The sequence below is a fragment of the Zosterops lateralis genome, assembly GCF_965231275.1.
Source record: "Zosterops lateralis genome assembly, chromosome: 6".
Taxonomy (NCBI): Eukaryota; Metazoa; Chordata; class Aves; order Passeriformes; family Zosteropidae; genus Zosterops; species Zosterops lateralis.
The window spans coordinates 46,329,880-46,345,869 of NC_139761.1; the positions used below are offsets into that span (position 1 = coordinate 46,329,880).

The 15,990-nt window shown below is 39.3% G+C and overlaps 1 protein-coding gene across 1 annotated transcript in view; it reads left to right on the plus strand.

The window, feature by feature from the left end:
- Window positions 1-7,342, plus strand: part of LOC310910163 (mucin-5AC-like) — a 49,588-nt gene extending 42,246 nt beyond the window's left edge. Inside the window, exons 39-49 of the mRNA XM_083862620.1 lie at window positions 284-381; window positions 728-759; window positions 1,478-1,655; window positions 2,337-2,441; window positions 2,679-2,713; window positions 3,080-3,196; window positions 3,311-3,409; window positions 4,045-4,173; window positions 4,805-4,862; window positions 5,462-5,567; window positions 6,089-7,342. Coding sequence (XP_083718746.1) covers window positions 284-381; window positions 728-759; window positions 1,478-1,655; window positions 2,337-2,441; window positions 2,679-2,713; window positions 3,080-3,196; window positions 3,311-3,409; window positions 4,045-4,173; window positions 4,805-4,862; window positions 5,462-5,567; window positions 6,089-6,320 — 1,189 coding nt within the window. The 3' untranslated portion in view covers window positions 6,321-7,342. The remainder of the gene's footprint in view (window positions 1-283; window positions 382-727; window positions 760-1,477; window positions 1,656-2,336; window positions 2,442-2,678; window positions 2,714-3,079; window positions 3,197-3,310; window positions 3,410-4,044; window positions 4,174-4,804; window positions 4,863-5,461; window positions 5,568-6,088) is intronic.
- Window positions 7,343-15,990: the final 8,648 nt, after the last annotated feature.

Consider the following 15,990-nt stretch of genomic DNA (forward strand, 5'->3'; position numbering starts at 1 on the left):
AACCCCACCCTGAAACACTTGCTTATATTTCCCCTTATATTTTCCCCTTCTATTTACTTTCCTCAGGAATTTGAGTCATTTCATAACGAAATGTGTTGCAAATTTCACTAATTTATTCAAGATTTATAAATACCAATCAGCTCTAGGACCCTTTCTATGTTTCATGTTGCCCTTCAGAAAGTGTAATTTTTTGTCTCTCTTGTATCTGACATGATACACTGCTCTGCCCCCTGCCTCACCACAAAAGTGTTATACTCAAGCACATATATTCTTCCCGTTCCAGCTATGAGCGTCCTGGCTATGGAGTAACTGAAGGCTGTTTCTGCCCTGAAGGAATGACTCTCTTGCGTGCAGAGAGCAACATCTGTGTCTCTGAATGTCGTAAGTCATTTGTAGCTGGTTTGGGGAATAAATAGAAATCATGATTGTTAGTCAGGAGACCTGAATTCTATAGTCATCTACATGGTCAGTCCATTGCCAATCAGCCTCCCTAAGTGTCTCCAATTGTAAATTGAATAAGACTCAATATTACCTTTTTTTCCCATCCTCCTTCCCTAAGTGAGACCCACCAAGATGGCAGAACTCTACAGTTAGTCTGCATATTCATTTTCTTGTTAGCTTTATCTTCACAGTATTTTTATTTGAAACTGCACGTATGTACTCCTTTGTCAGTTTTCAGTGGTGCAAATACTCATTCGTTTGTCTGTTTTTCTCTTTTTCTTTCCAGTCTGCAGAGAACCAAATGGAATGTCCAGATGGGTGAGTATCACAATGAGTGTGGCTTAATGAGCACAGACAAGTAAAACAAGATGATATTTAGTTTTCCACTAAACCAAAGCTTTATTACAAATTTTTGTTCACTTTTAGTCTTAAAAGTAATGAGTGATAGAGCACCCTTAAGAAATTTAACAGTAAGTGATAAAATATTCTTTCAATAACCTCACATACAGAAAAAAAAACTTAAGAGAAAGAGAGATGGTAGTAGTGGAAGTTAGGCATATCTGATTATTTTATTTCCACAATTTTGGCTCACTAAAATTACTAGAAATGAAGGAAGAGATAGCTAACAAAATTTACCTGGTTTTTATCATGTTCATAGCCTGCATCCTTAGCTCCTCAGCTGCATAGAAATTAACAACCCAACGTGAAAATGAATGTCATATGATTATTTCTTTTTCAAAAATGGAAGTGAGGCTCAATCACTACTCCTTTAGATCTCCTGTAACTCTCATGCTAACACTATTAACAAAGAGAATGTAAGAGCTTTGTGAACTCAGAATCTTTAGTGGCCTCCAATATCTTTCCCTAATAAGCAGTTTGAGGATCTCTTACAGAATCTAAAATATGAAAAAGCTGATATAATCAGTTATCACTATATGCATGAATATGTTAACTAGAAGCAAATAAAATTATTTCAGTTTATTTTTATATTTATTTTTTTTTCTTTCCTTTGTCTGTGTTTTCCTTTTTTATTTAGCCAGGAGAAAAATGGACAAAAGATTGCCAAGAATGTGTTTGTGACAAAAATACTCTTAAAGTGAAGTGTAGAAAACACGAATGTTCTCTGGCACAGCAAGTATTTTGTGAAGAACCAGGTTACGTGCCTGTTCAGATACAGATACCAGAAGATCCATGCTGTACTAGGACTGAGTGCTGTAAGTACTGTCCTAGTTCTTTATCATGGTGAATATGCTATATTAATTTTAGGAAACTACAGCAATAATTTCTAATTTTTTAATACTTTGCATTGATATCATAAGGCTTTTCTCCCTCATCCCACTTTTTAGAGCCTTCTTGCACAGTATACAGTAAATGCCTGAAGATAACAAATTTAAAGATTAAAAGATTTTATATAGTTAGACATAGAAAAGTAACAAAATCCTCTATAATTTAACACTGAAAGCCTTTAATACTGCCACTATCTGAAATAATATTAAAAAACCATTCAAAACATTTTCTATTTCAAAGACTAGTATTAGGAGAATTAACTTCAAAAAATAGTCCCAGCAATTTAAAAATTGCTCAAGAAAGTTCCAGAATCGGTTATCAGACCAGAGTGTCATTAAATTTCCCCATTGGTACAAATTTCTCTTTGAAATTATCTCTCTCCAGCAATTACCACTCTATTCTTCTCAGTGTTTTGTTTTACAAAGGTTATGGGAAAGCCTGATCACACTGAAAACATCTTGGCACATAGACTGAATTAGTTATTAAACTATCTTGTGTAAACACCATATCTACCCTATGGGAAAACTTCAGAAGTTCACGTAAAACAAAGCTGCTTTAATTCAAAAATTCTGAGCTTATTATTTTCTACATTCTCTTACATGAAATAGACTGCAACACAAGCCTCTGCCCTGACATCACACCCCAGTGCTTAGAGGGACAGGAAATCATTACAGTAATGCCACCTGGAAACTGCTGTCCTATCCTTGAATGCAGTAAGTATTGTGCACCCTCTCCATGTGCTATTTACTGCTGTATTTTTCTAAGTTACAAAAACCTTATAAAAGAGACACAAATTACTGTGTTATCATTATTGGGCTTTGTTGTGAATGAGTGTTTTAAGGCTGCTGCCACAGGCATATGAAATGGGGCTACAAAGCTACGAAACAGAAGTTTTTTTTTCATGCATTTCTGCCTCTTAAAACTTACAACTCCTTCTTCCTTCTTTACAGGACAGGGCTGTGTAGTCAACGAAACCTATTATGCAGTAAGTACACAGAGTTACCCACTACAAAAATACACCTTCACATAGTTCACGGTGCAGTGTTTTTGAGATGCTTATCATGGTGTATATTTTGTAGGAAGGCCTGAGATAAAACATTATTCAATATTTCACTGAGGTTAACACCCTCTGTACAAGCAAAAGCATTTTCTGCTCTCCTTTCTACATTAGCAGAATTTGATTCCAAAATTGGTATTACCAAACCAGAAACTCTGCTTAAATAGAACAACCAGAATTGTATTTACAGATAGCTTAGCCTACACATACCTCATCTTTGTATTTTCTCGGATGCGTATATACAGAGCAGCTTGTTTTAACTGACTAATAATGGACTTTTCCAACTTCCCCTAGCCTGGAGCTGCCATTCCATCAGGCCCCTGTGAAGAATGTACCTGCTCTGAATCCTCCAGGCCTCACCACCCTAGGGTGACATGCCAGCCTGTTATCTGTGACACATACTGCCCACTGGTGAGTGCTGCTCCTTCTGCTGTCAGAAATTCCTACCCCACTCAGCTCAAATAACCACCAGCTGAGGTCAGTGACCTGACTTAATGCCTTGTATCTCTGTTTCTTTCAAAACAGGGCTATAAATACACAGTGGAACCTGGACAGTGCTGCGGCACGTGCAAGGCAGCAGCTTGCGTAGTGACTGTGGGAGACAACATCACACACGTGCTCCATGTAATTACTTCTGGTTTAGTTCACTTCTGGAGAACTCTGCTAGTCTTTCCATTCTTTCCTCTCCTTGTATTTGTTACATTTATTTCCTCCATCTTTTCTCACATTAGACAAATGCTTACTCGGCCAGGGGCTGGACAGTCTCCACACAGCTTAAACAACACCTTACACTTCAAAATGCCAGTTCTAGGACTTCTGGAAGCAACTGTGATATGATACTGAACAATGGCTTTCAGAAATCAACATAGGAAAATATAGAGGTGAAAGCAATGGCATTTTCTTTGCCTCCGTTCTGAAACTGTAGTACCCATTTTGCTCAAAGGATAATTTTATCTTTGGAGGCATTCTGACACATCCATAAATTCTAATGACAAAACCATTGAAATGCAAATTATTCTTTCCAAATGAGTCCATGGACTTGGCCTATTCACACAAAAAACCACATCTATATCCAGATAAAAATAGAGCCTCTTCACTTGGTTAATGAAAAACACTTAATAGTAGTTATCAGCTTAAATTCAAGGAAGTTGTTTGGAATAATCAAACTACTATACACAGCAACAATAAAACATTGAAGGGCTTTTGTTTCATTTTCATATAAGGAGATTTTAATCTGCTTTCATTTTGACTACTTTCAGGAAGGAGAATACTGGAATCCGCCTGGTGATAACTGTACTGTTTACACATGTGAAAAACATGCTGACCAGTTCATTCAAGTCATCAAAGAGGCAAGCTGTCCTCCCTTCAACTATGATGAGTGTGATTCAGTAAGTACTGTTCTACCTGTTCTCACTTTTGGAAAGGTTGCAGTGCCTAACACCAGCGATAGAAGGATCATGGTGTCCAATGAAAATAACTAGCAAAAGCATCATGCAGGAAGTAACTCTCTTTTTATCCTCTCTGAACCTGGTCGCAGTCAAATTTTATCTCAGAAAAGCAATTCAAAATTAAAATGAGTGATACATCAATCCTCTCTGAGGATCGGACATTAGTGAAAAGGATACAACAGAGTATTTTGGATTCCTAAAAGTGACCTAGAAGCAAAAATCAGCCTCTGGCAAGTCAGCTACTTCATTCATTGTTACCCTGTCTGTTATAATCCTCCACCTCTACTGACTTTGGTCACAATATTTTGACTTATATGTGCTATGAGTTTTATTGCTTGCTGAAATTATACTACTTAACTGAGAGTTTTTCTCCATTTCAACTTTCAAATAAGTCTTATTATTATTATTAAAGTAATGATGTGCCCTTAATATTTAGCCTTGCTTGAAGTTAGATTCTATGTCAATGCAAAAATAGACAGTCTCTGGTGCCAGAGAAAATTAGGAAGCAGGGAAAGTCTGCTTTAGTATGCAGATATGAAACCCGAGTTATCTTTTTGTTTTCCCACTTAAGAATGATGTCAGCTTATCTGACGATGGCTGCTGTCTCGTGTGCCGGAGAATACCGAAACGTAAGTAATAATAATTTTGTTAAAAGTATTGATGATATGTGCCTTATTAGGTATCTTAGTCCATTTTGCACAATGGGTGCATAGACAGAAGATGTGAACTGACCAGGTTTGGGTTCACTGCTTCACTGGGGTGAAAAAGGAAAAAGAAAGGAAGATGACATTTCCACTATGCATTTTAGGTCCTTGTGAAACAGAAGGCGAACTTTTCTCATCCCCTACTGTTAAATGCTGTCTTCTTTGTGGGTGGATGAGGACTATGATTATTCTCCAATTTCCATAGATACACTCTCTTTAAGGTGGAAAGTGAAGCCAGTTCTGAGAGATGGGTGTGTATCCAGCAGTTGCCACAGCACTGCTCTTAATTTCTGCATCCCGCACCAAGTTGCATAAGAAAAAGGGGAAGTTTCATCCACTAATTACACAAATATCCAGTCTTCACTTGGCCCTCAGCAATTAAAGCAAAAATGCACTGTGACTTAGTTTCCTATTTCAGGTCCATCTACCTTAGTTTTCAGTTCAAACTATTATATCATACACAGATATCTATTTATATGCCCATGTATTCTAACCTATTTTCCTCTGCTTTGTGATGACCTCAGTTTGTATGAAGCACAATATGACTACTGTCATCAACTATAATGGCTGTGTATCTCCTGCACCTGTTGAGATAACATACTGTGAAGGCAGCTGTGATGCTTATTCACGGTAAGTGGCATAAAAGATAATTGTTTCCTCTTGTCTTCTACTCTTCACAACAGTTACATCCAGCAAATCACAAGTGTTTTTCTGATGTGTCCAACATCCACCCATTCATCAACCGTTTCCATTGTGCTAATTAGCATGACATTGTACTAGCTTGATTACCTCGAGATTCAGTGTTTAACAGCCTGTTCAGTGTCATAGTGAATAGACCTGAATTTTGATATTGCCCATTTAAAACTGGGGTTATTTGTTTCTCATTATTCTCTCACTGGACTGGCTCACTATGTGATCTGGAATAACTCTTTACTTTTTCTGTGCCTTACTGAAGACTTAGAATCATCAATTTTTACAATGAGGAGTAATTTACCTGTATTTCATCACAATACTGTAAAGATGGTAATATTGAGCAATAGCCCCACATGCAAGCACACAACTTCTGGTTACGTTTTGCAATGGGTGGGAGGGCAGTGTTATTTCTCACATAAATTCTGAATATCTCTCCCTTTCATTGTTTTTTCAATCAGGTATTCTCAAACGACAAACACAATGGTGCACAAATGCTCATGCTGTCAGGAAATCAAGACCAGCAAAAGAAAGGTGACTCTGACGTGCAGTGACGGAACACTCCTTGATCACTCCTACACCTACGTGGAGAAATGCAGCTGTGTGGGTGCTGAGTGCATTACCCAAGACAACACCCAACAGCAGACACAGCAGATAAAGACCTCTCAGGAGCAAGCGAATGTCAAAAATTAAAACTACAGAGAAGTCCCCAAACAAGGGCTGAGCATAAGACTAAATAAAGAAACTTCAAAAAATACTAAAGTGTCAAGAGCAGCTAAAATTTTGGATGAACAGATGTTTTCTGCGTAAACCCCCAGTATGTCTGTCTACAGAATTTCAGTTTTCATTATCAATGTATCTCCTGGTTTTTTTATGTCTTGTCTTTTACACCTTGAGAGGTACAGCACAAGTTCATTTTTCCTTAATTTGTCTTCTGAGAAGTGCTGGACATATAATATTTTCATTCCAGTTCACTGAGAAAAATCAAAAGACAAATCCAGAAAACAAACCAAACCCAAGGAAAACTGTACCCTTCTGCTTCTATATGTTTCTTTTTTTGGTGAGGAAAACTTAGAGCACAGAAAGTCTTATCTTCTCTAAACTTATAAACTTCAATATTTTGAACAATTTATGATGGACATATTTCCCTACATGTTTTTTCTGAGGAAAAGGAAAAAATCCTATTGTGAGAAGCTGCTGCACACTACTTTTTGTTTACATAACACCATCAGCATAGTAGCTGTATGAAAATATGGATTTTTTTATTTTGTTTTGTTATGTGGTTAACTGTTTACAGAAGAAATATATATATATATTTGCCAACAGAGGCATATGAAGGATTTTTTTATAAACAAAAGTATAATAATAATAATAATTGTAAATTCTTTCTTAGGAAGCTTTAAAAAGCTGAACCACTGCTATTTATTATTTTTTTTTTTTTTTGAAAACTGATTTATTGGATTGTTTCTTTCAGAATTAATGTTATCCCATTTCTTACTCTCAGTCATGTTGTCTGGGTATGGTATATTTTCTTTTGGTTTTGAATATTATTTTATTTTTGTTCCTTAAGACACAAAAAAGAAATTATGATTAATAAATTTTGAGCATTTTACAGCACGTCTGCTTTGACTCTTCAGTCAATCCCTTGTGTGAGTTGCTGGCTCCATAAAACATAGTTCCAGGTCCAAAGTCAATGTAGAACTTTGAATGAAAAACACTCAAAGCCAAGCACATCACTTAGATGCTATCTGTCTGTGAACTCTCAGAAACCAAGCCCCCCTCTGAGTCTGCAGATGTTTCGTAGCCCTGAAAGTTTTTAACCTGACTGGCATGAACTATCCAAAGTATTCCAAACCAGTCAGTCTCGTGTTCTAGAGCCCACTGCAACATATACAAATCTATACAAAAATCTATGCGGTTACTACTGAGAGGGAAGCTGGTGTCTTTACAAGCAATCAGGTGGGTGGAGGTGTGGGTGTTGACGCCTTTGAAATGGGTCCCAGTGTCCCCACTGACTCTGGGCAGCAGGTTTGTTGCAGGCTCCTGGCACAGACACGGGTCTGCACAGCCCGAGTTTCTGAGCTTTGGGCTGAAATAGTGGGTTCGAGGGGGGAATATGTGGTGGGGAGTTTGGGAAGGCGGTGCCTTCCTACTGCCTCGGCCAATGGGGAAAGGAAGAGGGAAACACATGGCCGGGAGTTTTGGATAAAGGGAGGGTGCCCGCTCTGGAACCTTGAGAGAGAAAACCCTACAGGTGTGTCCTCTGGTGGACTCTCTCCATTTATTTGAATAAAGCTGCAGGATTCCTCTGTCTCCTCTTTGGACACAAACCTCTGGCATTTGTGGAATTTTCCTGACACTACTCCACTTTAGTAACAGGGTACTTTGCACCAGCCACCACAGCTCTGACTGTACATTGTATAGCGCCAAGCAACATCTTACAAATAACTGCTCTAGGATTTGTAAGGGGAACAGTAAAAAGCTGAAGTTTATTACTAAACCTTTCTCCTGCCCTCTCTGGAGGGCTCAACAGAGGAAGTAACAGGATAACACCACAGGCTCCCCGCGGGTGCCCTGCAGCACCTTAGGCTGTCACACCTGTTTTTCTTTCAGAGAACAATAACCACCCCTATACTTCCCCCTTCAGAGACGAGATCTGAGTTTTCCGTGAGAATCACTAACACCCCCCTACTTCCTGCTGGCAGAAATCCCGACCTCCGTCCCAGCTTCCTATTGACAAATTGTTCTTTTTTTCCACGCCTTGGGCTCTGTTGCTTCCCAGTGAGGCCCGCAGGTGTCACACTGCTCTGTTCCTCCCTTCCCAGAGAACCCAACAGGCTTCCCAATGCAGAGCTACTACCAAATTCATGACCAGTTCAGATTTTCTGGATTTAACAGGCAGGCTAGGAAATTATTATTCTCCTATTCATTCTGCAGAAGGGAAAGAATGTGTGTAATACAAAATCAATTATTACACACTTTGTTACCCCACAACAGCTCCTTGCCCACCATTAACCTACTGTGGAAATGGCAGATTTCCTGCATGTTGCTTCAAGATCATTACTTGTTTCCCCGTACAAAGCCTGTATTTCAGCATCCCAGAAGATATCCTCTTTTCTGGAGATCCCTGAGTGTAATAAGTCTGTACCACCAGTCACTCCATACACTGAAAGAGAAAAAGCTAATACAATGAGGAAGAGGAGAAGGGGAGACGTGGCACATGGGAAGACTGAGAGATGATAATGGCAGGGACAGCAGAGTTTGGTGGCATAAGAAGAAAAGAAATAGAAGCAAGGGCACTGACAGGCTTCAGTCCTGGCATGGGGAGACAGGAATCAAGGGACACATAAGCCAAGGTAAATCATGGAGGCACAGCAAACCTGTGGCTGAGGAAGTGCTGGAGACCCTGCCTTGGAGAAGGAAGGGTCCCTGTCCCAGTCCTAGTGCTGGGAAAGAGCAAATGGGAACCCTCAGTTCAAAAAGAGGACAGGGAACAACATGCTTTGGGTATTAAAGACAGAATGAAAGCTCTTGAAACAAGATGTGGAGTAATGTAAACCAGTTTACCAAATGCAAACTGCAATGGGTATAGTAGAGCAAACTTACATTCTTCCTAAAGTTTCCTTTACACAAGGCCTATCTTTGCTCTGTTGTTGCTGATACAGTTTGGATAATAGCTCCAAAAAATCTTCCTAAAAACTGGGATAAATGATACCCCTTATCTTTGTAAAAAACAAAAACAAAAACAAAAACAAACAAAAAACCCACAAAAAACACAAACAAACAAACAAAAAACCCCACCTTTTTTTTAAACCACAGAAAAATAATAGAGTCAATAAATGGTTGGGTGGGAGAAGGGGATTGGCTTGGCAGGTCTTTCATGCTGGGTCAGCCTGCAGGTCACCCTGAACTGTGCTGGTGCATGTGGTTAATGTTTGTTACACTGATGGCAACACCAGAGGGCTCTGGGCTCACAGTTTACACACCTGGATGAAAAGGTTTGCTGTCAAAAGGGTTTCTTCCCAGGCACTTCAAAGTGAGCCACACAACTATTCCTTACTTTCAGATTCTGAGGATGAACTTTGCCCTTAACTTACTCCTGAATCTACAAGCATCCATTCCACATAACAAGATTTGTTTATGCATCACTTAATTATTTTTTTCCTATCTGATCATCGTTGGAACACAAGTTGAAGCAGAGAAATCAATCACTTAGAAGTTGTTCCAGCTGAAAAAACCCACCAGCATGCAAAGTTTTAGTGTCTAATTTCAATATTAATTAAATATTGAATTAATGGGCATTCATACATTTGCTCTCAACTCATGTCTCTTGTTTCATAGCTCAATTTTTTCATGACCAGCTTATTTTTATTCCTTCTTCACACAACATATTAAAACTCTGCAGTGTAAATAACAAATAACTAATAATCACTTTTCAATTTTGCATTGTAATTATCAGCAACATATAAACTATCACCTGAAATTAGATGTCTATTCAGATTCCAGCTTTGAAGCCACTTCCAGTAATTCACTTGCCTCTTAAAGCAAGATGATGTTTAAACCACATCATGTTATAAAACAGCTATGGAAGGACTTAGGGTTGTTTGTGGCACAACTCAGGAGCTGGGCTGATAACAGAGAACTCAGGAATGGAAGCTACACTTTATAATAGTAAAAAACAACTCAAACAAGGAAGCATTTTTCCTCTTCAGTAGATTTTGTTCTAACCATTGCAAAACAAAAGCCAGTCTGGCAACAAGCCAGATTAAGACAGTTTTATAACAGAAAAGGAGACTAGTTCTATTTAAACATTGTTAATGTAATAATAAAACAATTATAAATGCAGAGGAAGTACATTTTTGCAGAGGATGCAATGGTCATGACTGTCAGAATTTCCTTTTCTCCTTACAGCTTCAAAAATTATCTTCCTTCTTGAGCCTCAAATTTCTTTTGGCATTCATTATGACTCCTATTTATAACTACAATTTGATAATGAGTAACCAGCAAAAATTAAAATAATTGGGTTTGGGTTTTCTTAAATAGACAGAAACTTCTTCTGCCTGCCTCTAACTACTCTCCTCCTGTTACAACAATGCATACAAATAAAATCCCACTTTTGCCTCCTGTTTTAAGAAAGCAAAGGCTGTCCAGGCAGTCAAAAATGGAACTCTTAAATAGAGTAATAGAAAATGTGTAAAGTCTAAGTAGCCAGTCCTGAAATGAAACCATTGCTTCTGCATTTGCACCAGTCTAGCTACAAGGATTCAGTGGGATTTACTGACTTTAAAACAAACAAACAAACAAACAAACAAATCAGAAATATTTGAGAGAAGCATGATTCCAAGGCAAATTCGAAACTGGCTTTTGTTTCAGAGAATATCAGATGTGGACTCTGCAGCTGTTCCCTCACTCAGTGACGAGTCAGTCAAAAACTCTTATTGAAGTTTAACTCTATACAGGTGTGGAGCCAAAACTGAGCTTTCTCTCATTACTCAATGTCACAGCTACTGAAGCACGTAGCTTTCACAACATGAAAATCTGTACAAAAGGCATAATGAACACCTTCATGAAAAGACCTCCTGCCACAACAAAACTGAATTTCATATTCACATTAATTGCTGGTTGCTCTGTATTCTGAAGAATGAGATTATTCTACCTGATGTAGTTTTATCATTTGCTTTACTATCAATGCTTTTGTGCTTTATGATCTCATTCTAATGGTAATTAAGGTCCATTATTCAGATATCTGCTATTTTACAGGAAATTAGCATTGCAAGTGCACTAAATTTGGTCAACTGAAGATCATGCAAAACATTACCTAACATACTTCATGGCAAGGGGTAGTTTTACAGCATTCATAATAAAGAAGTTGTCACATTTGATCTAACTTTTACATTACATAGCAAGGAAGCTATGGGAACAATTTTTCCATCCCTCAGTAATACTGTACAGGATTTTACTGAACAGAATTTCAATAAACAGTATTTCAATCCCAGCTGAGATTCCATCGTAAGTAAATTTTCAACCTAAACAGTTTTTAGATTTCTAGTATTATCTGGGCTTTTCCAAAATAAAATTAAGTTTGTGAGTTACTGTGTGCTGGTTTTGGCTGGGAGAGTTGATTTTTTTCATAGTAACTGGTATGGGCTATATTTTCCTGTGACACAACTGCACCAAAAAATAGATTTAAATCATCAGTCGCTTATTTGGCTACAAGAAAGGCTTCAGCTGATTAAAAGATTGTATGATCTACTCTTCTCTGCCACTTCTTAGCTCTCCAGGCTCAGAGTAAACTGCAGAGAAAGAGCAAAGACAAGTTTGAGTCCACTCAACTCCTGCTTCACAAAGCTCTCGAGCTCTTCTGCCTTGGTCCCAAAGAAGGGAACCAAGGAAGCACTCCTGAGGCAGAATTTCACATGAAACAGCAACCCTAAGGCACAAGACCATCAAAGCCAGCCTGCACTACAAGACATATGGAAAAGCTTGTCAGTATTACACTGATGTAACTACAGTGGACCTGATACTAGCAGGGTCTCAATTTACCTCACAGGAGAATACAAATATGCACTGTGACTAACCTCTGAAACGTTCATGGAACTACAAAAATGGCATAGAGACTATTTTTTACAGTTCATTCACCCAACTGAAGAGATCCCTGAGCATCCCTGATGCCTCAGTAAGGACACCTCACTTACCCATCTGAGGAAGTACATCTGAGAAACATACAATGGTTAAAAATTACCAGAGACACAGAGAATTTACCCTGCCTTGGTTCATTCATTCTGGTGTGATCATGCTGGTGTTACTATGCGATTTTTTCAGCATATGTGACAAGATCACCAGGCTTTCATATGCTGGGAATTGCACACACAGCATCACAATCTTTCTTGCATTTATGATAGGGAAGATAAAGAGGGAGCCATTTTTCTAAAGTCAAGTTTCTTTCTCTTAGTTGTCAATTCACTTTAGACTAACTGAGATTAATCTGACCCATTGGTGTGGCCAAGCTAAGGATTCAGAAATAATGTGCCCATAATAAAGTCACCCAGTAGCAAATTCCTTCAATCCTGGCAACTCTTGTTTTTAAAAGCTTAGGTCAAAGATATAATTAATGTAACACACTGCACATAATCTCTCATACACAATTCAGTCACAAATACCATGAAATAACAAAGAATCTAACCATATTGTGCCCCACACAGCTCTTTGAAAGCTCCTCTTACAAGGACTCAGAGTAATCAGTACGGGATGAAACAAATTTATCTAAATGTGCCACAACCAGTTCATCCATGCTGTTAGAGCTTTTTGGGAGGGAAGAAGGAACAACCACTCTTCTGAGAGTTTTTCCCACTCAAAGCACCCCCATGGCTACCACAAGCTGTTGAAGATGCTGCAAACCATTGGCGGTACAGGAGCTGTGAGAAGCCAGCAAGAAGGAGGTTGTGACCTTCCCAGGGCTTAACCCAAAACTGACCAAGCTGCAGGAGTGTCCTACCAAGAAATGTTGAGAAATACATAAGGGGGAGGACCCCCTTCACCAGGGGACCTTCAGGTACAGCCTATTAACCCCTCAGGGCCCTGCTGGATATGGGCACCAGTAGCAGGAAAAGCCTTGCTCCTGGTAAAGCCCCTAAGGATAATGTCCACCCCAATGTGAGGTGTTGTCTGACTCCCAGAGAAAGGGGCTGCCAAGTGGGATTTCTGTCAGTGCATCCCGTGCAGAGGAGGACTGTCACCACTCTGTGCCACACACACAGGGCACCTGCTGCTCCAGGGATGGTAGTTATCAGCATCCCCACTCTCCAGGGGAAAGACAGCAAGGCATGTACCTGCAGCATGGTACTCCTGTCTCTTTGGGAAACCCCTTCTGAAAGGACTTGGCAGCTCTGCTGCGTTTCTGCTGCTGGGACAGCAACCAAGATTGTGCCTGAAAAGGCTGGGACTTTGTTTTCACCTTTCTTTTAATGGTTCTTTTTTATTTATATTTTTTTTTCGTCCATACAGGAATTTGGATCAGAACAAGCCCATCCCCTACTGCACACATGGACTGCAAATGAAATCACAAGTTTTCTGCCTCAAAATGACTCAGTGGAGCACAAGTCATCCTGCCTCAGTGAGGTAAGCTGTTGACTCCTGCCCAAGATTACATGTAAAGGGTTGGAAAGTGCTGCTGGCAAATGGACCCCAACACCCTTGAGGCCCCAGGAGGGGTGCCCTGGCCCTGCTGAGACCTGGGGTCAGCCCCCTCAGTCTCTGCAGACAGGCACGGCAATGCCCTTGTTCCATCCTATATCCCTTGTGGCAAAGCACATACCATGCAGTATTTATACAGCTGGTACACACATGGTATTTATACACAGGTGAACAAAGCAAACTGCTCCACCATTCTCCATAAAGTCAAGTTTCTAGCGTCACTGGGATTTGGGGTTTATGTTCTTAAAAGGTTAAAAAAGAAAAATATATCCAGCTGGTTTTTGAAAGTGTGTCCTTTTCCCAACCCCTTTGTTTTTATCAGCAAGTTTTGCTGGTGTACCCTGGTTGCCTGGTTGCATTAGTACTGCATTTTACAGCCAGTTGTGTCCTAGCAGATACCCTCGTGGTGTCTGCTGGGACCACATCCCTACTCTGCTCACAGGATCTTCAGGAAAACCTGAGGATTCTGTTTAGACGATGGGCTGGGTCAGGACAAGACAGGGAAGGCTTAAAGCTGTACCTGTTCCTCTCCACAGACTGTGCCAAACTGTTCTGGTATTGGTGAAAATCTGATGTGTCACACCAATGAACTCAGGTATCCTGACTGCAAAAGTAACCACTGTCAAGATCAAACATGTCGCTTACTAGGAAACAACAAAACACACAGAGAAAGTTTTCCACCTTACTGAAAGAACAATTCTATCCCTGCTTATATTCCTTTAGGCTATGTCTGTCTTGTTATTTGTTCTTTGTTTCATTCTTAATATCCATTGTATTGTGTGTCTTAATGCATATTTGTACTTATGATTATATTGCCTTGCTTCTGTTACATGATATAGGCAGACTTTAATTCTGATTATTGACATACAAGTTTTTAAAGTTGCGAAATACATATTTTAAACTTTTTTTTAATCAGAGTGTGAGTTTATATTTTAAATTAAATTCATTAGCTTTCACTTTTCTGAAGAAATTTTGTTATTAGTCTCCAGGAAATACAAAGAGCTGTTTTCAGAATCACATAGAAAGTTTCATAGCTGTGCCTTTGATTTATTCTCTGATCAGCAGTTGCATAGAAGATCGTCTATCTTGTCAGCCTTAAGCTTCTATAAAATGAAGTAGCAAACAGAATGTTTTGCTTGAGGCAAGAGGTTATTTTGTTCCTTTCTCCCAAAAGGTTCTGTGTCATCTAGGATGTGACTCAGATACTTCAGCTGAGTTAGGCAATCTGCATTGATATGTATATAAACTCTCACACTGAGAGTATTTTCTGCAGTTCGTGCCCAAGGGTCCCCAAAGGGAAAGGATCTACAGGGAAAGTGCAGATTTGTTGTCTACTGTTGTTTTTATTTCAAACAGGTTTTTTTCTCTTATTTTCAGTGGAGCTACTTGTACCCTTACTGCTCTGAAGTCTATTCAGCCCTCCCTCTTCAAATCAAAGTCAGATGTAATGTAAGGTTTATAGGAAGTGCAATGTTTTATTGGCTTAGCTGGAATAATTAGAAAAATTAGGCAAACCTTTTGGCACAGCAGACCTCCAGTCAGCTTAGAGAGTTATTTCTTAGGTATGTCTACCTGAGGAAATAGTTTAATCCAGCCAAATCCTACTCTTCTATCCTGTTCAGTTGAAGCCAGAACACTGGATTTGAACAGCTGGGACAAAATTCGGCTGACAGTCACCTCCAGAAAAAAACATTAGCATCATTGATACTTGAAGAAAAATCCTGTATTATTTTAGAAATATGTTCGAGGTCTGGCTTTCTCCCTGGGCTTCTGCTCCACAATAAACACTCTAGACAATCGGTATTACTACTGTGAGATAGATATGTTGCTCTTTTTTTGCTTCCTGTAGTGTTACATGTACATTTCACCACACTTCATATTAGGCTCATATGCCAACAAGCACAGAAAACTCTAAACCAGCAGTCAGCATTTCACCTGCAAACAGCAAGGGGTCTGGGTCTCGAGGGGTTGTTCCCAGCAGAAAAGATTGGTCCCTCTGCTGTTAACATTGGTGTGTTTGGGGCTGTGATGGTTGCTTGTTTTACTGAATCAGGTTTCATGGCAGGGATTTTCAGGGTCCTCCACTTCTATCCAAGCATGTAATGTCATTAGCTGCTGGTAGGGGACAAAGTTCTTCTAACTGGAAAAACTGCTTTGCCCTTGAGTTCTG